Raw genomic sequence first — 25,734 nt, 5'->3', positions numbered from 1 at the left:
AAAGATACTGGAGTGCTTTGCGTTTCCTTTTCCAGATCATTTTACAGATGAGGAAACTGAGGCAAATAGGGTTAAATGACTTGCTCAGGGTCACTCAGCTAATAAGTGTCTGAGGTGGGATTTGACCTCAGGAAGATGAGTCTTCCTGACTCCAGGCCTGGTCTTCTATCCACTGGGCCACCCGGCAGCCCCATGAAGCACTATATAAATGGTAGTTATCATTTGTATTTTGCATGAGAGGCAGTGCAAAGAAGGAGAGAGTGAACTGGGAATTTAGCTTCAGGGAAGACCTGAATTCAAGCCCCATTTCTGACACATATCAGCTGTGTGACCCTGGGCACTTCACTTCGCCTCGTGCCCGAACACCTCTCTAATTCTACAAAGTTTAGAGAAGCATCTGAACTCGGGTCTTCCTTCGCATCTAGCACCCTACCCACAATATCATTTTATATGTATGTGCATTGTCTCTCTCTATAGAATGTAAGCCCCCTGAGGGCTGGGACCACTTCATTTTTGTCTTGATATTCCCGTCCTCTAGTACAGGGACTGACACATAGTCAACCCTTAATGAATGCTGTTAAATGGGTGATCGATTGATGTAGGAGAACTGGAAGGGATGCAATATATGCCTGGTTAGGACTTTAGAGAATAGGAAGGAAGTAAGCATTTATAGTGTGCCTACTGTGTTTCAGGTACTGCGCTGAGCGCTTTACAAATATCACCTCATTTCATCTTCATGACAATCGATGAGGGAGGTGCTGTTATTATCTCCATCTTACAGTTGAAGAAATTGAGGCAGACAAAGATTAAGTGACTTGCTCAGGGACATACAGCCAGTAAAGGTCTGTGGCTGGATTTGCACTCGGGTCTTGCTGACGCTATCACTTAGTAGGGATAGTGGTTTGAGATCACAATGAGCTCATGAAAAAATATTGACTGAGCTCATCTTTCTGTTTTTGTGGGCAAACAGGCAATTGGTGTAGAAATATTTCATCCATGAACTTGGGGACCCATTCTTTGTGGATACCCACACTGTCCACTCAGCCCTCTCTCGATAAAGCTCAGTTTCTCAGAGGCTTCATTCACTCACATACCACGTTTGTAACTTTAAACCTTTTTGCTCCTGGTTTTTTTGCAAACTGCTTATTCCACATTCTCCAAGGTGAGCAAAGAGGGTGGAGTGCTTCTGACACTCCCAGGGAAGGTATAGAAGTAAGCCCTGCACTCTGGGACAGACCGTGGTGGGACAGCCATCCTGGGGGCACCTCCCCTGCCTGCTCAACAGGTCCCGACTACCATGTCGTTCCTTACTTTTCTCCTGTCAGACCCCCTTGGGATTGCTTTGCTGGGGTCTCTGCTCTTCTGGAGGCTGTTCTGTTTCCTCACCCGACCCAAAGAGCCAGCTGGGAAGTGGCCCCCTGGGCCAACCCCTCTCCCTTTCATTGGGAACCTTCACTTGCTGGATCTCAGGAGACAGGACAAGTCACTAATGAAGGTAAGACTAACTGCCATCTCCTTCCAGGGGCCAGCTCCTCTCTCAGTAAGACTCTGCTCTGGGATTGGTGGGACTGGCCCAAGTAGCCCTGGAATCTCATTTTCTCCAGCTTCCTCCACCCTAGTGTAGGGGAGAGTGGGGGGAAAACAGGCAATACTTTTCCACTATTCGCTTCAACAATATTCATCAAGGCTGTAGAGCATAGCAGAGATATAAGACCCTGAGTTCAGGAGAGCAAGAGAACATTGTTAGCTGCAGTAGCTGGGGGTAGTCTTCAGAATGGAAGGGGACTTTCCTTGAGCCCTGATGGATCTGGCTATCCAGAGACAGAAGGAAGTGGGGTGTTGGTGCGGGGCTTCCCGTTACCTCTTTTGTTGTTTGTTTCAGTTGTGCCTGACTCTTTATGACCCCATTTAGGGTTTTTTTTTTTAAGCAGATACTAGAATGGTTTGCCATTTCCTTCTCCGGCACATTTTACAGTTGAGGAAGCTGAGGCAAGTGGGGTTAAGTGATTTACCCAGGGTCGCACAGCTAGTAAGTCTCTGAGGCCAGTTTTGAACTCAGGTCCTCAAGACTGCCGGACCAGCATTCTATTCACTGCACCACCTAGCTGCCCACTGGTTACCAGTTACCTCTAGGATCAAATATAAAACCCTCTGTTTGGCATTTAAAGCCTTTCGCAAACTGGCCCCTTCCTAACTCTGGGTTTTCTTAAAGTGTATTCTTCTACACACACTGTACAATCATGCAACACTGGCCTTCTTGCTATTCCTCCATCTCCCGTCTCTGTGCTTTCACAGTCTCAGCACTTAGCACACTGTGTGGCACATAGTAAATACTGAATAAATACTTGACTGACTAACGCCATCACAGGTCAGGAGGGAGGCAGTACAGAATGCAGTGGAAAGAGTGTGAGATCTAGAGTCAGAGGACCTGGGTCCAAATCCTGCCTCTGACATTGATTATCTTTGTGACCTTGGGCAAGTCATTGGCCTTCTCAGGACATCAGTTTCTTCACCTGTAAAATGGGAAGCTCAGACTAGATTGCTTCTAAGGTCCTTTCCAGCTCTGTCTATGAGCTTATTAGGAACAAGGCTGCTAAGGTAAAGATGACCATGATGCCATCCTGGACCAGTGTGGGGAATGAGTTTTTGGGGGAGGCAGGGGAATGAGCATTTATTAAATACCTGCGATGTCCTAGGCATTGTGCTAAATACTTTTCCAAATTTTACCTCATTTGATCTTACTGTTGAGAAGTCTTGGATAAGGGATCCTGTTTCTAAAATTTTGACTTGGGTCTCTTTAGCTGCTTGGTGGGTTGTCTCTGAAACCATTCTAATGGAGCCACCATTGATTTCTGGTTTCTGATAGTGGGGATGGACTTGCATTGAACTCTCCCATCCTTTCATCTGTTTCCTTTGGTGATCTGCGGCAATGAGGAGCTGGGTGCCGGTTAACAGGTCACTTAACCTCTCTGTGCCCCAGTTTCCCCATCTGTAAAAGGAGGGAGCTGGACTCGATGACCTCTATGGTCCTTTCTGGCTCTAAATCTATAATCTTTTGATCCTATAATCCCTGGCCGTGCATCAGACCGCCCCATTTGGCACACACTTAGCCGGTGACGCATGGTATCCTTAGACAAAACCATTAAAATCTCTTGTGACTTCTTTCCTTTCTTTGTTTAACAACGTACATTTGCAAAGCACTTTTCTCACGACAACCTTGTGAGGGAAATATCGCATATACTGTTATCTCCATTTGACAGAGGAGGAAACTGAAGCATCAAGAGGTTGAAATATCTTGCTCAATTTAAGGTCCCAAAGCTCCTTAGGGTTAGAGCTGGGAATCAGAATCAGGTGTTTGGTTTCCAAGACTGGTACTCCTCCCACAACATCACACCGATGATTAAGCATCTAATGCAGTAAGGCTACCAGAAATTAAAACCCTCAGGCAATGAACTTTCTGGCTAACTTAAATTTCTGGTCAGTTGAGGGTCCAATATGAAATTATTCCGACCTTTATTGAAAATGAAGATACCTCAGCCTACTCTCCTGCCTTAGTGAATATAGCAGGATGGATAGGGTTGAATCTTGCTATGCTGCGTGAGAGTCTCAGCAAGCAGTTCAGGATTATTCATTCTCATTCATTATGGACTAACTGCAGCTGTAGATAGTATGAGATAGGTACTCCATGGTAAAAGATGCAAAAATTATTGTTCAGTCATTTCAATTGTGATCAGCTCTTTGAGACTCCTTTTGGAGTTTTCCTGGCAAACATTCCAGATCATTTTATAAATGAGAAAACTGAGGCAAACAAGGTTAAGTGACTTGCCCAGGGTCACACAGCTATTAAGTGTCTGAGGCCAGATTTGAGCTCAGGAAGATGAGTCTTCCTGGAGGCCAGGCCCAGTGATCTATCCACTGTACCACCCAGCTGCCCCTTTGAAAAAATTATCATGGCCTTTAATCCAATGATTCTACTGTTGGGAATACACCCTGAAAGTGTATCATAACCAAACAAACAAAATGGACTCTCTGTTCCAAGATTTTCATAGCAGCATTACACATGATTAAAAAAACAAACTAACGAGTGGGGTGACAGAAAGGAGGGCTGACTGGGGAACGGGGCAACCAGAATATACGCCATCTTGGAGTGGGGGGGAGGGTAGAAATGGGGAGAAAATTTGTCATTCAAACTCTTGCGAAAATCAATGCTGAAAACTAAACATGTTAAATAAATTTAAAAAAAACTAACATGGAAAGAAGTTCAATATTTGATAGAGGAATAGTTAAATAGATTGTGGCACATTAATATAACAGGATATTATAATGCAATGAGTTAATCAGCAAGCACTTATTAGGTGCCTACTGTATGTCAGGCTTTGTAGTACGTGATGTAGTGGGAAGTGTGGGAGATTTGGAATCAGAGGATGTAGGTCCAAGACCTACCTTTGTGACCTTGGGCAAGTCATTGAACTTCTCAGGACATCAGTTTCTTCACCTGTAAAATGGGAACCTCAGACTAGATGTTATCTCAGGATACCTATGAAAAACAAAGATCAGCAAGTATATAAAATAAAATGAAATCCTGAAAAGCTTTTACGAAAGAATTCAAAGTAGGAAAGAAAACAGAGCCAGAAGAAAGGATCACAAACTAAGTTCAACGAGGTAAGAGAATGAGTGGACAAAAAAATCCTAATGTAGGCTTAGAGGAAGAAATTGTTATGAAATTGTTATGTTACTTTACCCACTGGAAAGAATTCTAATGTAAATAGTTACACAGCAAATTTAGTTGGCTTCATTGATGTTTGACATTAAGCTTTTAATAAGGCATTAAAAAAATGACAGGATCTGTGAGTGCACACAGAAGGAAATGGTCTCCACCAAAACAGATCAGCAACTGTTCTGGGCAAGTTATAATTTCAGACTTGTCCAAGGTCCTGCAGTCAGTTTGTATCAAAGGTGGGACTCGAACCCAGGTTTTCCTGTCTCAGAGCCTGGCATTCCATCCATAAAGCCATGTCACCTTTTAAGAAAACACCTAAACTTTTTAAAAAGTGGAGGGAAGCTCAAGGCACTTGATGGCATAGGTACTGAGCCCAGAGGACCGCTGTAATGAATCGCTTAGACTAAATCTTTTCTACAAGTCTATTTTGTTGTCATCTATTTCTCCTTCGAGGCCTGGCTCCATACTTATCTATCACTTTGGCCTCTAGAAGTGGAAGGAAATAAACAACATACTAGTCTTTACTCTCCTTTTAACCTCTTATTCCAGTTACCTGGGGTCCAGTTTTTCCAATTTCCACCTTTTATTTTTTAAAATAGAAGGTAGTATATAAACCAGAAGCAGCAAGAGAGGCATGGTGGCCTCCAGGTTAAGAAGAGCCAGGTTCAAGACCCGCCTCTAACTCATACTGCTTGTGTGGTTCTGGGGAAGTCACTTAGGCACCCCCTGGCAACTCTCTGAAAATAGCAATTGCCAGCCAGTGGCACAGGCTGGAGTTAAGAAGACCTAAGTTCAAATTTGGCCTCAGACATTTACTAGTTGCATGATCCTGGGCAAGTCACTTAACTCTGCCTCCGTTTCCTCATCTGTAAAATGAGCTGGAGAAGGAAATGGAAAACCACTCCAGTATGTTTGCCAAGGAAATCCCAAATGAATCGGACATGACAAACAACTGAACAATGACTTCTCTGCAGAAATCATGGGGCAAACCCTCCAGTATCTTTGCCAAGAAAACCCCAAATGGGTCACAAAGAGTCAGAGACAACTGAGACGACTGAACAATAAAAACAAAAAATTGCCAATTTGCGTTGGCTGGAGGCATTTCCACCCAAAATTCCCTAAATCAATGGAACTGCAGATCTAACCATAATTAATAAATTAATAGTGAATAGAGGGTTTGTCATTGGGTCACATCTTCTGAGTTCACGTCCTGTGCCCAATGCATACTTGCTAGGTGGCCATAGGCAAGACACTTGATTACTCAGTCTCCCCAGGCAACCAACACCTCGGTTCCCCACACAGGTCTAGCCCTTTCCCCCGTCTACCCCTCTTCCCCATGAATCATATGTAGCAATAGAAGGGGAGGGCCCACATGTGTAGTGAAGGGTTCCATATGTTGCCAGGGGAGCTTATTTTCCCCCCACTTAACAGTATTTTATTTTTCCCAATTACATGTAAAGATAGTTTTCAACATTCATTTTTATAAGATTTTGAGTTCCAAACTTTTTTCTTCCTTCCTCCCTCCCACTCTCCAAGATGGCAAGCCGTCTCATATGGGCTATACATGTACAATCATATTAAACATGTTTCCGCATTAGTCATGTTGTGAAAGAAAAATCAGAACAAAAGGGAAAAACCACAAGAAAGAAAAAAAAGAGAGAAAATAGTATGCTTCAATCTGCATTTAGACTCTATGGTTCTTTCTCTGGATGTGGACTGCATTTTCCATCAAGAGTCTTTTGGAAATGCCTTGGATCATTGTATTGCTGAGAAAAGCTAAGTCTATCAAAACTGGTCATTACACAATGTGGCTGTTACTGTGTATAATGTTCTCCTGGTTCTGCTCACTTTACTCCAGGTTTTTGTGAAGTCTGCCAGCTCATCATTTCTTATAGCACAGTAGCACTCCATTACATTCATATGCCACAACTTGTTCAGCCATTCCACAATTGATGGGCATCCCCTCAATTTCTAATTCTTGGCCACCACAGAAAAAAGCTGCTATAAATATTTTTGTACATGCAGGTCCTTTACCCTTTTTTTATGATCTCTTTGGGATACAGACCTTGTAGTGGTATTGCGGGATCAAAGGATATGCACAATTTTATAGCCTTTCAGGTATAGTTTCAAATTGCTCTCCAGAATGATTGGATCAGTTCTCAACTCCACCGACAATGTATTTAGTGTTCCAATTTTCCCAAGTCTTCTCCAACGTTTATCATTTTCCTGTTTTGTCACATTAGCCAATCTGATAGATATGAGGTGGTACCTCAGAGTTGTTTTAATTTGCATTTCTCTAATTGAATAGCGATTTATTTAAATTTTTTTATTAAAACTTAAAATACATAAGAAAAAGATACCTATTATAAATTTGTATATTAAAGCTTAAATATAAAATAAGAAAAGAAAAAAAATATCATGTGCACAGCAGAATGTAAGACAGTATTCAAAATATATAGCAACAAATTTCCATTTCAAGAAAGCCTAGATATTAAATACTATGTGTTATGTTCAAAGCTGTCCATCTTTTCTTAGCTTCCTTGCAGATTTTCTTTTGTTCTCTGTTGTATACGTTTCACTTTGTTCTTTTCATCCCTTTCCTCCCCCTCCCTACCTGGAGGCTACAATTAAGCATGGCTATATATATATATATATATATATATATATATATGTATATATATATTATATATAATATATATACACACACACATATATATATACATATATATGTATACATATATAAACATATGCTTTCCCTAACAGATTCTACTCCTAATCTTTGTTTTTATGTTCGTGTGTATCTCTTATTTCCTATCCCTCCTGACGTCTCTACTTTACTTCTACTCCCTACCTTGCCCTCCTATTACTTGATCTACTCCACCTCCAATGATCCCTCTCTTATGCTCCTATTCCCATAAATCTAAACACCCTTTTATGCTTCTCTGACCTATTCCCTCACCCTCCCCTCTAATGATCCCTCCCTTATCTTCTCCCTCTTTTCTATCCCCTTATTATTTTATTTCTAAATTTAGAAGACTTTTATACTCTTCTAGATGTATATGTTTTATTCCCCTCTTAAACCCATTTCCAATGAAAGTAGGTTTCCAGAACTACCAGCCCTCCTCCCCCATCTAATTCCTCTGTATGGGTTCTTCCTCTTGCACTTCATTTGTATAAGATAATTACTCTTTTTAGCTGTTCCTGAACAGTTTTACTTTTTGAACTCATATCATACTCAGGTCTACCCCAAATTTTCTTATGACTCTTAGGATACATTTTACATTTTTCATACATGAAAGGTTAACTGTCTGTCCTTACTGAGTTCCTCATAATTCATCTTTGGTATGTACCTTATGTTTCTCTTGGCTCTTATATGTCAAATCTTCTATTAAGTTCAGGTGTTGTTGGTTTTTTTAAAAACAAAGTCCTGAAAGTCTGACAATTCATTAAATGTCCATTTTTTTCATTCTGAATTATGCTTAGCTTTGCCGGGTATGATATTTTTGGCTGCAACCTCAGTTCTTTTGCTCTTTGATATATAGTGTTCCAAGATCTGTGGTCTTTTAGTGTTGCCACTACTAGGTCTTGTATGATTCTAATTGTGACACTCCCATATGCAAATTGTTTTTCTCTTGCTGCTCTTAACATTTTATCCTTGAGCTGGGAGTTTCAGAATTTGGCTACAATATTCCTGTGGGTTTTCTTTGTAGGATCTCTCTCAGGTAGTAATCAGTGGATTTTTTCTATTTCTACTTTCCCCACTTGTTCTAATGCTTCAGGACAATTTTCTTTAATTATTTCTTGTATTATTGTATCAGGATTTTTTTTGATCATAGCTTTCAGGTAGTCCAATTATTCTTATGTTTTCTCTTCTTGATCTGTTCTCCCTATCAGTTGTTTTTTCTTATGAGGTGTTTCACATTCTCTTCTATTTTTTCATTCTTTATATTTTTTTATTATTTCTTGATCTCTCATACTTTCACTGGCTTACCTTTGCCCAATTCTGATTTTCAAGGAGTCATTTCCTTCCTTAAGATTCTGGATCTCTTTTTCTAATTGGTTGACGTTTTTTCATAGTCTTGTTTTTCTCAGATTTTTTTTTTTAGTTTTTCCTCAATCTCTCTCATTTGATTGTTAAAGTCTTTTTAAAGTTCTTTTATGAATTATTTTTGGGCTGGTGACCATTTGATGTTATTCTTTGGGGTAGAAGAGAGTTTCTTTGCTTCAATATCCTCTTCTGAAGATGAATCTCAGTCTTTTCTATTCCCATTTCTATGGTTGAATTCTTTCTCCTTTGCCTATGCATTTCTTAAAATTGCTTCATTTTTGTAATCACCTCTAGCCCTGGGGTATGAGGGATTCAGTTCTCTCTGACCTCGAACCCAAACCAAGGCCTCCAGACTCCTGTAAGTGTCCACAGTCAGAGGTATCCTGCCACACTGCCAGGGGTGTCCTGCCCTGTTGCTTCTGTACTCATGGGGCATGTGCTGGTCTCCACCCCATCCCCCTGCCCCCTGGCAGCACAGCTGGGTCTGGTGTTCCTTGTCAGTATAAGATCTCTATCTTTCCCAGAAACACCTAACTCCTCTCACTGTCCTGGGGCTAAAAGTTCCTGTAGCTAGGGCCGAGGCAGCCTCCCAACTCAGCTAACCCCAGGATGTGCCACTTGTTTTGTATGCAGTCCATAGCCTGGAAGCATTTACTCTTCAGAGCAGCCAAACCTCATCTAGGGATTTTTCTTCAGATCTTCTTTGATTGCTCGGAGAGAACCCCAGTTCTGCCCCTTCTCTTATTTATTTTCACTGCTCTATGTTTGCCTTGAGGCACTGTTTTATCTCTTTTGTGGAGGAAAATCTTGAGAACTTGGAATTTTCTGACCTACTCTGCCATCTTCCCAGAATCCTCTACTCATCAATAGAGATTTAGAGCATTTTTCATATGACTATAGATAGCTTTGATTTCTTCATCTGAAAACTGCCTGTTTGGGGAATAACTTTTATTCATATAAATTTGACTCAGTTCTATATATATTTTAGAAATGAGGCCTTTATTAGAGCACTGGATATAAAAATTGTTTCCCAGCTTTTTGCTTCCCTTCTAATCTTGGTTGCATTGGCTTTGTTTGTGCGAAGCCTTTTAAATTTAATGTAATCAAAATTATCCATTTTTCATTTCATAATGTTCTCTATCTCTTATTTGGTCACAAATTCTTCCCTTCTCCATAGATCTGAGAGGTAAACTATTCCTTGCCATCCTAATTTGCTTGTGGTATTACCCTTTATGTCATGAACCATTTTAACCTTATATTAGTTTATGGTGTGAGATGTTGGTCTATGCCTAGTTTCTGCCATACTATTTTCCAGTTTCCCTAGCAGTTTTTGTCAAATAGTGTGTTCTTATCCCAGAAGTTGGAGTCTTTGGGTTTATCAAACAGTAGATTACTTTAGTCATTGACTACTGTGTCTTGTGTACTTAACCTATTCCACTGATCCACCACTCTGTTTCTTAGCCAGTACCATGCAGTTTTGATGATTGCTGCTTTATAATATAGTTTTAGATCTGGTATGGCTAGGGCGAGGGGAGGGGGTTGTTGTGTATGGTTCAAAAGGAAGCAGAATAGATATCTCTAGTCTCTTCTCCCCTCACCCTTCCCCAAGAGAGACTTTCATTCCTGCCAGAAGGGGAAACAGGAAGTTGGAGCTGGTAGCCACCATTCTTCTCTGCTCAGAAAGAGGGGGTGCTGGGCTAGAAGTATGTCTAGCTGTGTTTCAATAATCCAGCTAGGAGCTGCTGTGGGGGTGTAAAACCAACAACAGCCAGCTCACAGAATGCTGCAAGCCCAGGTTCTTTTGATCTGTTTTACTAAGGAAAGCAACGTTAAGGGATTAACAATCTTACTTTAATCCAGCATACAAATACCATTCACTTAGTTCAGGGGAAAAAGCCAGCACCCTGAACTTCAGAGCAAATACAAACAAATTGCAAACATCAACAGAAAGATCAAATACAATTCATAGTTACCAACGTCTAAGTGCAGCCGAGAGCTTGTAACAACAGCTGGCCCAGAGTCACATGTCTGCTGTGGCTCAGAACTCCGAAAAAGAGAAAGCCAACTTCTGGTTTTATATCTTTTTCAGGGTCAAGGGTGAGTCACACATGCAACTCACCCACATGACCTAAAAGCATCACAAAAATGCAACTTAAACCCACGTGGTCTAAAAGCCTCTGATGTCACAAACATGTCACTCAAACCCATGTAAACCAGGCTTTCCCTTGAAGCGAGGAGCTCAAAGACTCCCAATTTAATCAAGGAAACAAAGGCCAAACTCTTCAAGGGCACTTGGTTGAATAAGTGCTAAGAGACCATCTTGATTTCCAATATAAGCTGTTCCCTTAAAAATTGTTCATGTAAGGGATATGATTGGATTTGAGTTAACTTCTGATCACTTTGTCATGTCCTGGGGAAGGGGGACCTCAGGCTCTATATCCAAGCCTTGATCTCTTTCCCAAGTAATATCACTTCCACAATGAACACACATAGCAAACATCAAAGAAAACTATTTATTCAAATAATAAGCAAAACAAAAATGTATACATAGGAGAATATACACCAGACAATACAGAGTGAAGGAGCTCTCTCATTAGGACTGAGATAACTCAGCTCATCCAAGAAAGAGTGTCCTTGATCTCACTCAAGGGGAAACTCCCCCAGATCTCTAGAGTTGCAAGCTGGGGGTAGAGGCATGATGGAGACTTTCCACTCCTCTCAAGTCTCCCCAGAGTCTTTTCCTTCAGCAACCTGATGTGGGGTTGGCTTCTTTGCCTTCTCTTGAAGCTCTTACAGTGGCTGCCCAGAGTCCCTCACCAACACTCCTCCAGGAGTGAGAGCCTCAAGCAAATAGCTCGTTTTCTCTTTTTATACACCAGCTAATCAGCTTGGAGCTTTGCAACTAGTAGCAAAAGGGTGTGGGCCTGGGATTATCACCTAGTAAGTGATCAATCAAAGAGACTTAATTAATTTATCATTCTAAAACAGTAAGAAAATACCACCTCAGTTACAAATGAACTGACTTCCCTGTCTTCCTTCAATTGTCAATTAAGGTCCCACCTTCTTTTTTTTTTTTAAGGTCCCACCTTCTATAAGAATCTTTTGCTGGTCCTCCTCAATCTTAGTGCTTTCCCTCTGAGATTTTCTCCAATTTACTTTGTATATATCTTGTTTGTACACAGCTGTTTGTGTGATGTCTCCTCCATTAGACTGTGAACTCCTTGAAAGTGGAAACTCCCCCCCCCCTTTGTCTCCTCAGTCCTTAGCACAACGCCTGGTACATAGCAGGAGCTTAATAAATGCTTGTTGGCTTGACTTGAGAGTGGAAGCTCTTAGACTACAGTAGCAATAACATAGTATGATGCCCTATTCCAGTAACATATGCTTTTTTTTAAACCAGTAATCATCTGTAAGACAATTCAGTTATTCACACCATTGGAGGGTAAGCGGTGACATCCATAAGCCAAATATAAATTCCAATTTGGCTTGGAATGAATTTTGTGGTCTAGATTTTTGGGGGCAACATATAATTCTTCTTTGCAACATGACTAATGTGACAATGTTCAATGTGAATGTATATGTAGAGCCTATATCAGATTGCATGCTGTCTTAGGGAGGAAGGAAGAAAGCAAGGGTGAGAAAATTTGGAACTCAAAAGCTTGTGAAACTGAATGTTGTAAACTAAAAATAAATAAATAAATTTTAAGGGGAGAGAGAGAGAGAGAGAGAGAGAGAGAGAGAGAGAGAGAGAGAGAGAGAGACTTGCCCAAGATTAGACAACCGGTACATGTCAAGTCTTCCTGGCTTTAGCCCCAGCTTTCTATTTACCATGGGCCACTCTAATTTCAACTACCTCTTCATCCCTGAACATGTAATTCATCCATAGCTAATTTGCAAACAGACATTCTGAAACCAACACCATTTGACACCATTTAAAATGGAACAAGAAGATCACTTGTGATGTAGTAGAAAGAGGAGTGTTGTGGGAGTTGGGGAACTGGATTTTAGATGTGGCTTTGACACTGATGGGCAGGCCACTGAGTGTGGCCCAAGCCTCAATATTCTCATCTGTGAAATGAGACTAGACAGACTAGATACTAAGGTCTCATCTAGCTATAGCGTTCTATAAAGCAGGTGATGTATCACCCCACAGGAACAACTACTTTACATTGGCACAAAGAGGAGAGAGGCAGCTGGCATAGAGGAGAGAATACTAGATTTGAAGCTAGATGGCCTGGGTTCAACTCCCAGCTCTGCCATTTAATACTTGTGTGACCTCAGGAAAGTCTCTTAACCTCTCTGTGCTTCGGTCTCCTTATCTGTAAAAACAAGAGGATTGGATTTCAGGGGTGTCAAATTCAATATTAAGGACCTCAAACTTCTGCAAAACTCTGCAGTGTCACTGGAACTAGAATAAAATGTACTTGGGAAATGTTTAACAAAATAGGGCAGGTAGGTGGTACAGTAGATAGAACACTGGGCTTGGAACCAGGAAGGACTCATCCTCACAAAGTTCAAATCTGGCCCCAGACACTTCCTAGCTGTGTGACCCTGAGCAAGTCACTTAACCCTGTTTGCCCCAGTTTCCTCATCTATAAAATGAGCTGGGGAAGGAAATGGCAAGCTACTTCAGTATCTCTGCCAAGAAAACCTCCTAAAAGGGGGTCATGAAGAGTTGGACATGACCGAAATGACTAAACAACTTAACAAAATAAATAAAAATACAACATAGATAATGTTTTTTCCTTTCCTACTTTGCAGAAGTGGGGGGCTATGGAATATATTGTTATGTTATCACATTGTTTTAAAGTTTTGGTTAGTCTTGTTAAAGTGTTTGTTTTTTCCTTTTCTTTTTAATTCTTTGCTATAAGGATGACTTTCTGGGGAATGCTAGAGGACAGATATACTTAGAAATGAAGGTGTCGTTAAAAAAAGCAATACCCCAAATCCCCAAATCAATAAAAATGAGAAAAAGGAGAAGTCTATTCCTTGCTCTCAGGGAAAGCATGAAACTTGGATCCTTTACTATAGTGGAAGTGAAAGGAGCATCGTTGGTTTTAAAATCCTACGCTGTAGCAGCATCTCCTAGCAAGGTCTGAAATCTCTGCTTCCCAGCCCCTGGTCTGGACTCCCTGTAAAAACAAGATGATTGGATTTCAGGGGTGTTAACATCTTAACACCTGCTTCCTCCCATCCCCTTTCTGTATCAAGCCTATTTCTCGGAGCTAGGGGACAGAAACAGACACCCATCTCCCATGGGTTGCAAAGGTTGGAGGACAGTGTTGACCCAGATCTGGCCAAAAAGAAAAAGCAGCATTTATTAAGCACCAAAACCAAGCCTTATATTAGACGGTAGGAGGTTCAACAAAGGCAAGTCTACAGGGCTGAGGGATAACTGGTGGACTTGAATATTTGGCTTAAAATTTCAAATTGTCACAGATTCTCCAAATAATCGAAGCATGTGTAATTTGGTCATAAGATCATAGATCTAGAAGAAATCTCAGACACCATCTAATCCAACTCCTTCATTTTACAGATGAGGAAACCAAGGCCAGAGGGTTTAAATCACTTGTCCAGTATCAAGTCAGTAGTAAGTGTTGGAACTGAGATTTGAACTCACGCCTTTTGATTTCAAAGAGAGCATTCTTTCCACTAAACCACCCCAGTGTGGGGACTCCTTCCACCAGCACCAATACAACCTGCATATGACTTGCTAAATAAATCGTAGGGAATTGCCTGAGACATATATAGGTTATGTGACTTCCCTTGGGAGATACTCTTGTTCCCCCTGCCCAGATTTTAGAGAAACATGACCCAGTCTTCACCATTCACTTTGGTCTCCTTCTGGAGATGGTGCTAACCGGCTATGAAGCTGTGAAAGAAGCACTGGTCAACTCTGGAAGGATTTGAACCCAAGTTCCTAACCATACATTCAGCTTTTTCTGGCCATACTGCTGCCTTATTGTATCCCTAGGGCATTGTTTGGACATTTTCCACTGCTCGTACACTCGTTAAGTGGTTTCTGAGAAGCAATATCATGTAATGGCCTGAGAATCAAGGGACCCTGGTTTGCTTAAGATGAGAGAGTTGGACAATATGGTCTCTGTGGCAATTTCCAGTTCTAATCTTTTGTGATGCTTTCCTCAGTGTGCACTCAGAGAAGGCATTTATATACCCATGTATTATATGGTTTAACCACCTTTTTCTTTTCACTGATGACATCACCCTTGTTCCCCCCTCCCCAGATTGCAGAGAAATATGGCCCCGTCTTCACCTTTCACTTCGGTCTCCAGAAGATGGTGGTGCTGACCGGCTATGAGGCTGTGAGAGAGGCATTGGTCAACTCTGCTGAGGAGTTTGCTGACAGACCACCCATCCCTATATTCCAGTGCATCCAGGAAGGCCAGGGTATGTGGTTGAGGAAACATTGACCCTCAGTGGGCATGGGAGCACAGTGGGAGGAAGAAGAGAACCTCCAAGATGTACCTCCCCCCACCCCAAGTGCCCAAGTCAGCCAAGGTGACTGTCTCTTGGAGCAGCCATTTGCTTCCATTTTGCTTTCACAATTTTACATAGTACAGCCATGTAATTAAATGTGTGCCGCCAGGCCTAGGGATACATACTTACACATATACATGTATATATACACACTTATGTATACATACATGTGTGTGTGTGTGTTGAGTCTCAAACAAATGAAGGACTGGGTTGCAAATAAATGTAAGAAAGTGATTCCATGATCTTTCACAACATTATATTGTATTGCAACAGAGCTTTATCCTTTGCAAAGGGCTTTGGACATCTATCATGTCATGTGACCCTCATCAAACCCTGTGAGGCAGTCGGTTCAACAACAACCATAACAATAATAACAACAAGACATTTATATAGCACTTTAAAGTTTACGAAGTGAAGCAGAAACAGGAAAACAATATAGTGACTACAAAAGTCTAAGTGGAAAGAATAATCAAAACCCCCTCAAACTTAAAATGACCAAACTTGGCCCCAAAGAAGAGATACAAGACAGCTGCTCTCTGTGATAGGAGCAATATACTAACCCCTCTCTAAATCTAAACTAGCAGGGGGCTGGCCAGAGTCAGGCTCAGCTTAGAGCCCTTTTTGGAAGAGGAAGAGGACCGTGGATGCAGGGCATCAGATACACTGCCTTACTAGGGTGATGGGTCAGTTTTCCAGAACTATTCTTTTCTTTGCCTTCTCTTTGCCTTCATTCCCTTTATTCTTTGCTAAAGGGGATGGATCTTTGGACAGGGGAGGGATATGCTCAGAAATAAAGGTAATGCAAAAACCAAAGATATCAATAAAAATTTTTTGCTAAAATCTGCAAAGCGATTTATTGAAATAATGAAGCTTCAAACCAGTCCTGTGAGGTAATACTATAGGAATTACATTCCCTTTGGCGATTGTCATCCTTCGTTCTTAAAGAGGAGCAAAATGACATCACTTTGTTGGAGTCAAGGTACATCGTGTCTGGCTGTCACTGATCAGATCAAGACAAGCTTGGAAAGTTCTACCATAGCTCAGGCAGAAATAGTCCATGTGAACATTTGGAGTGGATACAGGTGGCAGCTAGGTGGTGGTGTGGTGGACAGAACACTGGACCTGGAGTCAGCAAGACCTGAATTCAAATCTTGGCTCTGATACTTATTAGCTATGTGACCCAGGGCAAGTCACTTAATTGCTCTCTGCCTCAGTTTCCTCATCTGTAAAATGAGGATAATACTAGCATTTATCTCAAAGTGAAGATCAAATGAGAGACAATGGGGCAGCTAGGTGGCACAGTGAGTAGAGCACCAGCCCTGGAGTCAGGAGGACCTGAGTTCCAATCCAACCTCAGACACTTGATACACTTACTAGCTGTGTGACCTTAGGCAAGTCACTTAACCCCAATTGCCCTGCCTTCCCCCCTCAAAAAAAAGAATTCAAAAGAGAAACAATGCATCTAGATTGGTTTGCAATTCTTAACGTGCCATTTAATGGTAATAACAGTTATTATTTATAGATAAGGAAATGGACACTCAGGAGTAATTGGCATAAAGTCACATGGTAAGTCATAGGATCATAGAATGAAAATTGGAAGGGGCTTTAGTAGTCAGCTAGTCTCATTTTACAAATGAGGAACTGAGGCCCAGAGAGGTAAACAGACTTGTTTAAATAGGTGGTAAATATAGGAAATTAGATTCAAACTCAATCTTCCTGGATCCAATTTTAACACTGTCCACTATACCTTACTGTTTAGTATTATTTCCAGTTTGTAGATGAAGAAACTGAGGATCATTGATTGAAATTAAATGACTTTTTATACCTCCCAACTCTTACAGTGACTTGCATACAACTGGCACTCAACAAATGTTTGCTGATGATGAGAGTACTGGTAATGATGATTTGTTCTGGGTCATATGACCCAGAAATGAAACAGAGGACATTTGGACACAGTTCTCTTATGGGAAAGGGTCTGGAGCACATACAGTGGGGTTGCTCAGTGAGGGCTGCTGCCTGTGCTTCTCTAAGGCTACAGAAAAAGGAGGAGGAAGAACAGGCTGGGAGGCTGCTTGGCTGGGGGTAGAAAACAGCAGATGAAAATCAACCTGGGACAGATAAAATGGGAGTAATGGGGCTAAGGGTGCAGGCTAAGTGATGGGGAGCCAAAGTCAGAGTCAGATATACTGAAAGAACCATAGATAAGGGTAGATAGAATTCAAAGCCTTTTAAGTTGGACAGCACTGTAGCAATAGATGAGCTTTTTAAGAATGGATGGATGGACAGATGGCTAGATGGATGGGTGGATGGATGGATGGATGGATGGACAGATGGACGGATGGATGGATGGATGGATGGATGGATGGACGGATGGACGGATGGATGACGGATGGACGGATGGATAGATGGATGGATGGATGGATGGACGGATGAATGATGAGTTGTTCTGATACCATCTGCTGAGACTGCATTTACACTTAATAAGATAAGAAAGCATAGGGCTTTTATGAGTTGCTGTAATAGTCATACATTTCTCTTAAAGAGCTAGAGCTACTAGGAGAACATCAACATTAGACCCCTTTCTCAAACCATCTTCTGGGTCAGAAGATAGATAGATGTCTTCAGAGAAGTGTGTCTCTGGGCCATGGAACTCTATGTCTTTGAAGCCCTATTTCATCAATGATAGCTTCCTGACTCCTGGCTGAATTTTTTTTTTATACTTGGCTGTCTTGGAAACTGTGGTAGGGGATGAATGGAGGGGAATGAGGTGGTGTGACATTTCCAGGGAAGGAATAACTTGCAATGCATTCACCCCACAGGTATATTTTTCTCATCTGGGGAACTGTGGAAAACTACTCGTAACTTTACCGTGTCTAGCATGCATAAGCTTGGGATGGGGAAAAAGCTGATGGTGAAGAAGATTCTGGAAGAATTTAGCTTCCTGGAAGGATTGATAGACTCTTTCAAAGGTGAGATCTTTGATTCCACCTTTTTTTTTTTTTTGCTATAGATAAGTTTTTCTGAGAACTTGAATTTGGTGCCTCCTAATGTAAAGTATTGCAGTTGTTGGGTTGTTTTTTTCACTCTTGCAGGCAAATCTTTCAAGTTGAAACTATTCAACATGGCGCCAACCAATGTCACTTTTCTTCTGCTCTTTGGAGACCGGTTTGATTATCAAGACCCAACATTTGTTACTTTATTAAGACTCATAGATGAAGTTATGGTTCTTCTTGGCTCTCCCTTCCTCCATGTGAGTAGCTTTCCCCCTCTTCAGTGCTAAAGGTAAGCACTGCTAGCAAAGCTTTAACTAGCAGTTAATGCACATGGAGCAAGATGTGGGTAAAGGATGGCTTCACCTGGGGGTTGGTGCCCTGAGATATCACCATAGGATAGGAGTAGAAGAAATATCCTTGGCTACTGCCTTCATAGGGGTTGGGCATGAAGAGGACAAAGTACTGAGAGGATGAGCCATCTCTTCCCTGCCTCCCATTGCAGTTGTAGGTATATCAGTAAGGCAAAATTCATGACCTTGGAGAGGGCCATGGACATACCTGAGTGGTTCGCAATCACAAAGTATAAGGGATTCTCTAGGTTGAAGGCAGAGGAAGTATAACATTTATTTAGACTCCAGAGGATCAAATCCAAGGACCAATGCTCCCAATTTGATATAGTAGCAATAATATTCCAAAACTGGTAATCCCACCTCACTGTAGTAACAAGGAAATTATAACAAAATATTATAGCAAGGAACCAAGCCACACTTGTAACTTCCCCTCACTGCTAGGGCTTTCCCATAAAAGATCACTCATGAATCCTAACTCTCTGCTCAGCACTCTCTCCTGCAGCTCTGCTAACTCTGAGTTCCTTGATCTCTGCAGCTCTCTCCCATCTGCACTCTCTCTTGATGCTGCTCTCTGCTCTGCTGCTCCCAGTTCTGCTCCCAGTTCTAGGCTCTCTTTTTATACAGTCCTACCCATCATCTAATTGACTAGAACTCAGTGCATTTACCATTGGCTCTGGTCTTAGCAAATCCCCTTAGGGCTTCATGCCTCTCACAAACTAGTTTGCTAACTAGCCTAGGGCCTCACACCTAGTTAGTGAAAGAGTGTGGGCCTATCTCTAATTAGGCCTTCCTTTGCTGGCCCCATCTGAAGCCTATTCAATGGGTGGGAAAGATCTTTCACTTACTGATTGGCTTTACAGTAGGGAATGGGTCAACGATTAGTACAATGTTGTCAGTGCCCTTTAAATTTTCTACCTTATGTCAAAGCCCCAGTCACCCACCCTGGGTACATCTCTAATTTGATTTGGTTAGTCATCAGGTACTAAGTGTTAGACAACCCAATGGACTTTTCATTTGAGTCTCAAGGTTAAGACCAGCAAAATTGAGAAGTTATCAGAGACTATATTCAAGGTCCCTCCTCCTCGAGAATACTTGTCTTCTTTTCCCCTTGTCAGTCTGATTTTCCTTCTCTTCTTCTCCCTCTGTGCATCCTCTATACCCTTCTGCAGTTTCTTCTTCCTCTTTGACAAAAATATTCTTAGAAATGGATTTGATATCATAACAGCATTGATTTAGAACTGAAAGCATCCTTGGAATTATAAAATCAGAGCAAGAAAGGACCTGATAGGGCATCTAGCCCAATTCACATCTGAATAACAAAGTCTTCTTCAACAACCGTGCAGAGTGAGTATTCAACCTTTATTTAAAGACCCCAAGTGAGGAGGAACCTATTACCTCCTGAGGCTAGGCAACCCACTCCACTTTGAGGTAGTTCTAATTGTTAGGAAATTTTCTCTAAGAACAAATCTAAATATGTTTCTACTACCCTTGGCTCCTGGTACTGACATTAGAGGCCAAGCAGAACAAGTCTAATCTCTCTTCATGTGACAGTCCTTGAATTCTTCAATCAATCAACTGACAAGCATTTATTAAGCTCCTGCTCTGTGCTAGGCAATGTGCTAGGCATCAGGGATACAATGACAAAAAGAAAACAATCCTTGCCTCCAAGGAACTTACATTATATCAGAAGAAACAACATGTTCTGCCATCATGTTCCCCTTAAGGCTGCAGCTTAAACATTCCCATTTCTTCCAACCGACTGGTGCTATTCAAGGTCTAAGATAGGGGTCAGCAAATTGTTTTGAACTCAAGGACCAGATATAGGAATCCTTGCTTATTACCAAGTTTGAACACGTGTGTGTGTGTGTGTGTGTGTGTGTGTGTGTGTGTGTGTGTTTATGGGGTGGGTACATTCAGTGGCTATTCACTCACTCACTGGCTTTTCCCTCACCCCTTTGTTCCTTTCAATTTAAAAAAAAAAGAAGGAAACATTTGGGTTTTATATCAACTCCCTTCCTAATACATCCTTCCTCTCGCCTTCACCCAGAGATCCAACCCTAATAAGAAATAAAAAAGAAAGAAAAAACAGTTCTACAAAATTTATAAACACAAATCCAACATGTAGATGCAGTATATGCAATGTTCCTCAGCTGTGGTCCCCCGTCTCTGCACACTATCGTTCAAGCAATACTTTTTAAAATATAATTTATTTTAAATGTAAATATTTAAATACACAATAAGAAAAGAAAAGAAAAAGAAGTATATTATAAACTAAATACAAAATAAGAAAAGAAAAAAAAAGCATTGCCATGTGCACAGCAGAATGTAAGAGAAGATTCAAAATATACAGCAATAAATTTCCATTTCAAGAAAGTCTATATAGTATTACAAATTGTGTTTTGATTTGTCCATCTTTTCTTTACTTCCTTGTAAATTTTCTTTTGTTCTCTGCTGTATATACTGTTTTGCTTTGTTCTTTTTTTCCCCCTTCTTCCTTAAAGAAGGCTACAATTAAGCATGGATATATTTATATATGTATATATATATATATACACACATATACACAAATATAGACATATACACACATATATACCTGCATTTACATACACATACATATACTTAGATATCCATAAGCATACTCATACATAGACATATATATTCATATGTACTATACTTCTCTGTCCTCTGTTTCTCTGAGAGTAGATAACGTCTTCCTTCATAGGTCCAAATCTTTCCATATTTTTCAAAGTCCAACAACTCACTGTTTCTTATACCACAGCAATATTCTAACCTTATATTGTCTAGTTATTTTAATTAGTCTAAAACAATATTAATTAATATGGCTGACATATAGTATAGTTTCCCTATTTTCTCTTTTGATTAAATTTATTTTAACCTTAACTTCATTTGAGATCACGATTACCCCAAGCCCCATTTTTTTCCCTAATACATTTTGCTCCCGATCTTTATTTTATATTTGTGTGTATCTCTTATTTCCTATCCCTCCTGACTCCTCTACTTTACTTCTACCTGCTACCTTGCCCTCCCATTACTTAACCTACTCCCCCACCAAAGATCCCTCCTTTATCTTCTCTCCCACCCTTCTCTTATCTTCTCCCCCTCCCTATCCCTTTAACGTTTTATTTCTTTCTAAATTTAGAAGATTTTTATATCATTTTAGGGTATTGTTCCCTCTTTAACCTATTCCAATTGAGAGTAGGGTTCCAATACTACCAGCCCTCCTCCCCCATCTAATTCCTCTGTGTCAGTTCTTCCTCTCACACCTCATTTGTATGAGACAATTACTCTTTTTACCTTTTCCTAGGTGGTTTACTTACTAGTTTTGCATCATACTGTTTCAACAATCCAGCTAGTAGCTGTTGTGGGGGTGGAAGCCCAACAACAAGAATGCTACCAGCATGCTGCAAAAGCACAGGTTCTTTTGATCTGCTTAACTAAGGAAAGCAAAGTTAAGGGGTTGACAAGCTTACTTTAATTCAGCATACAAATATCATTCACTTAGTTCAGGGGAAAAAAACAGCACCCTGAACTTCAGAACAAAATACAAACAAATCACAAACACCAACAGACAGACCTTGTCTGATTCAAATCCCAATACATAGTTACCAGAGTTTAACAAAGTCTCAGCATCCCGGTTTATGAGCTGGAGGGCTCCTTAGCTACAGCTGCCGGAGTCTCTGCATCAGCACCATCACAAGTGAAAGCCCTGCGCAAATAGCTCTGTCCTCTCTTCTTATATGGCTTCAGACGTCATCAAACATCTGAATGACCAGAACTTAGGCTGCTATGATTGGCTCTTGAGTTAGCCCCTCCCCTTAGGACCCTGGGAGGTTCACATCCACATAGGTTAGGTTAACACCTAATAGGAGTTAGAGCCTGGGGCTTAGCACTTAGTAAGACTCAATGAAATACACTGAATTACTCAAAGGAAACAAAGCCAAACTCTTCAAGGGCACTTGTTGAACTAAGTGCTAAGAGCCCATTTTGCTTACCAACACACATACTTAGCTCTACCCCAATCTTTTGAACTACCCAATTATTAATAACAATCTTAGACATATAATTTATATTTCCTCATATAAAAAAGTAAACAGTCTGTTCTTATTGAGCCCTTGCAATCAGTCTTTAATGTTTACCTTATATTTTTCTTGGATCTTGTATGTTGAATTTTATATTGATTTCAGGTCTTTTTGCATCAAAATCCTGAAAGTCTGGCACTTCATTGAATGTCCATTTTTTTTTCATTCAGAATTTTGCTTAACGTTGCTGGGTATGATATTTTTGGCTGCAACCCCAGTTCTTTTGCTCTTCAACATAGAGTCTTCCAAGACCTGTGGTCTTTTAGTGTAGCCACTACCAGGTCCTGTGTGATTCTAATTGTGGCTCCACCATTTTTGAATTGTTTTTTTTTTCTTGTGGCTCATCATATTTTCTTCTTGAGCTGGGTGTTTCAGAATCTAGCTTCTCGTAGGTTTTCCTCGTAGGATTTCTTTCAGGTGGTGATTGTTGAATTTTTTCTATTTCTACTTATCCCTTTTGTTCTAACACTTCAGGACTATTTTCTTTAATTATTTCTTGTATTTTTGTATCAAGATTCTTTTTTCGATTGTAGCTTTCAGGTAGCGTGATTATTCTTATGTTTTCTCTTCTTGATCTGTTCTCAGATCAGTTCTTTTTCTTATGAGATGTTTTACTTTCTCTTCTATTTTTTTCATCCTTATATTTTTGGGTTTTTTAAATTTCTTGGTCTCTTGTAGCTTCCCTGGCTTCCTCTTGCCCAATTCTAATTTTCAAGGAATCATTTTCTTCCTTAAGATTTCAAATCTCCTTTTCTAATTGGCTGACTTTCTTTTCATAATCTTCATGTTTTCCTTGGATTTTCCTTATTTTTTAAAAAAAAATTTCCTCAGTCTCTCTCATTTGATTTTTAAAATCTTTTTTAAAAATTTTTCTATGAATTCTTTTTTGGGCAGGTGACCATTTGACATCAGTCTTTGGAATAGGAGAGGGGTTTTTTGCTTCAATATCCTCCTCTGAGGATGAATTCCAGTCTTCTCTATTCTCATAGTAACATTCTATGGTTGGGTTCTTTCTCCTTCCTTGTTCATTTTTTTAAAAATTTATAGCAGCTTGTTATAGCAGCTTGGGGGGTGGTGTCTCTGGCCTCAGATATTCTGTCAGTTCTCCCTTCTGGCTTGGAACTGAAACCAAGAACTCCACCCTCCTGTATGTATGCCCACAGCCAGCAGCATCCCCACCCCTCTGCTTCTGCACTTACTGGTTGTGTGCTGGTTCTTTCTCACCCAGGGCCATCACCTCAGCAGCACAGCTAGGCGTGGAGTCCCTTGTCAATAGAGGTTTCCTCAGTCCCCTGCACAGACCCTCAACTACCCATAGTGTCTGGGAGGTAAAAATTCTTGTGGTTAGGGCCAAAGCTACCTCCCACCCTAGGCTTGCTGTTTTAGTGGAAATAGCCTGGAGGCATTTATACTTTGCAGGGACCAAACCTCAAGATCTTCTCCAGTTGTCCTGGAAGGGCCACTGTTCTGCCCCAACTCTTGCTTATTTTTACCACTCTGTGTTCACCCCAAGGTGCTCTTTTGTCTTATTTGTGGAGACAATCTGGAGAGACTGGACTTCTCTGACCTACTCCACCATCTTCCCAGAATCCTCTCTCTAAGCAATACTTTTTGAGCAGTTCTATGGAAGGTATTATAGTTAGTCGACTTACATTAATATTAAGTGTTTATTATGTTCTAGGCACTATGTTAAGTGCTAGGGATACAAAGAAAGACAAAAATAATCCCTGCCCTTACAACTAATGGGGGAGATACCATGTAAATAACTAGGTCCATAGATGATACAGTATAAATGGAAGGAAATCTCAGGCAGGAAGGCATTAGCAGGTGTGGGAATTGAGAAAGGCATCCTCATCATTCAAGGTCACTCTCTGCCTCCTCCACTGCTCCCCAAAGCACCATGCCACCCAAATGCCTTCGAGTGCCATCTCGTAAACTGCGTATCCTATGTTGCCAACCCTGATCTAAACTCTCCTCTCTATCATATAGTTATTAGACCCACTTTGCTTTTCTTTGTTTCTAAATCAGTTCATATTCTCTCCAGTAAGTAAAACTAAGTTGGCACAATGCTAAACATCTGGAAGAGGAATTGAAAAGGGCAGCCAGCCAGATGTTTCATTCACACCCAACCAAACATCTGGCTGTTTGGAAGTTTCTGAATTAGCGATAGAACTTTTTGTCTTGCATCTGGATATTTGGCACCACGTAGAAATTTTCTCAAGCACAGAGAAGAAATTCCACATACTCCAAGAAAACTTTGTTGGGCAACCTGCTGCCATGGAAAGAGGCATGGACCAGGAGTTAAGAGACTTGGATTCTAGTCCCTCTCCTCTGTCATTTACTAGCTGTGTGACTTTGGACAAGCCATGCCACTTCTCTGGGCCTGGCTTTAGTTTCCTCACTTGAAGAATGAAAGGGTTGGGCTCCATGATCTCCATTGCCCTTGTCTGGTCTCACATTCTCTGAAATCTCTAGACAGAATACCTTTGCATATATTTTATTTTTACTTATTTCCATTAATTTTGAAATATTTCTATTATTCTTGTTTTTATGTAAGCTTCATTTCTGAAGGCATTCCTCCTCTCTTCCACACCCAGAGAGACAGTCCTTGCTACAAATAATAAGAAAGAGAAAAAAAATGAATTTGTCAAAACAAATCAACTCTAATTAAATCTGACAGTATGTGCAACCTGTCATCCTCATAATCTCCCACCTCTGCAAAGAAAGGAGGAGATAGCAAATGTTTGTTGATAGCTGATTGACTGATAGAAATGCCTTTCCTTGGATACATTTTTAATTAATAAATTATCAGATTTAATCCCAAATATCTAGCACTACTTTCTCTTCCACAAATAGTTAAGTAATTAAAAAGACAAAAATAAGAAAAAAACCCATACATTGGATACTCTTCCCCATTTAGGGGTATAGGATTTCTCAAATAAACATGTCTGTCATTATGTATGCCTGATCACCATTTCATGAGGAGTCTCAACCATGCTAACTTTCCTCCCAGCTCCACTCACTC

At 40.7% G+C, this 25,734-nt stretch overlaps 1 protein-coding gene across 1 annotated transcript in view; it reads left to right on the top strand.

Moving 5' to 3' along the window:
• Positions 1-1,297: 1,297 nt before the first annotated feature.
• Positions 1,298-25,734, top strand: part of LOC118835591 (cytochrome P450 2W1) — a 41,832-nt gene continuing 17,395 nt past the window's right edge. The window contains 4 exon segments of the mRNA XM_036742820.1: positions 1,298-1,495; positions 15,014-15,176; positions 18,086-18,235; positions 18,359-18,516. Of these exon segments, the coding sequence (XP_036598715.1) occupies positions 1,298-1,495; positions 15,014-15,176; positions 18,086-18,235; positions 18,359-18,516 (669 nt within the window).

The sequence above is a fragment of the Trichosurus vulpecula genome, chromosome 1, assembly GCF_011100635.1.
Source record: "Trichosurus vulpecula isolate mTriVul1 chromosome 1, mTriVul1.pri, whole genome shotgun sequence".
NCBI lineage: Eukaryota > Metazoa > Chordata > Mammalia > Diprotodontia > Phalangeridae > Trichosurus > Trichosurus vulpecula.
Note: the sequence above shows the minus strand (reverse complement) of the source record. Positions and strands in the feature narration are given on the sequence as shown.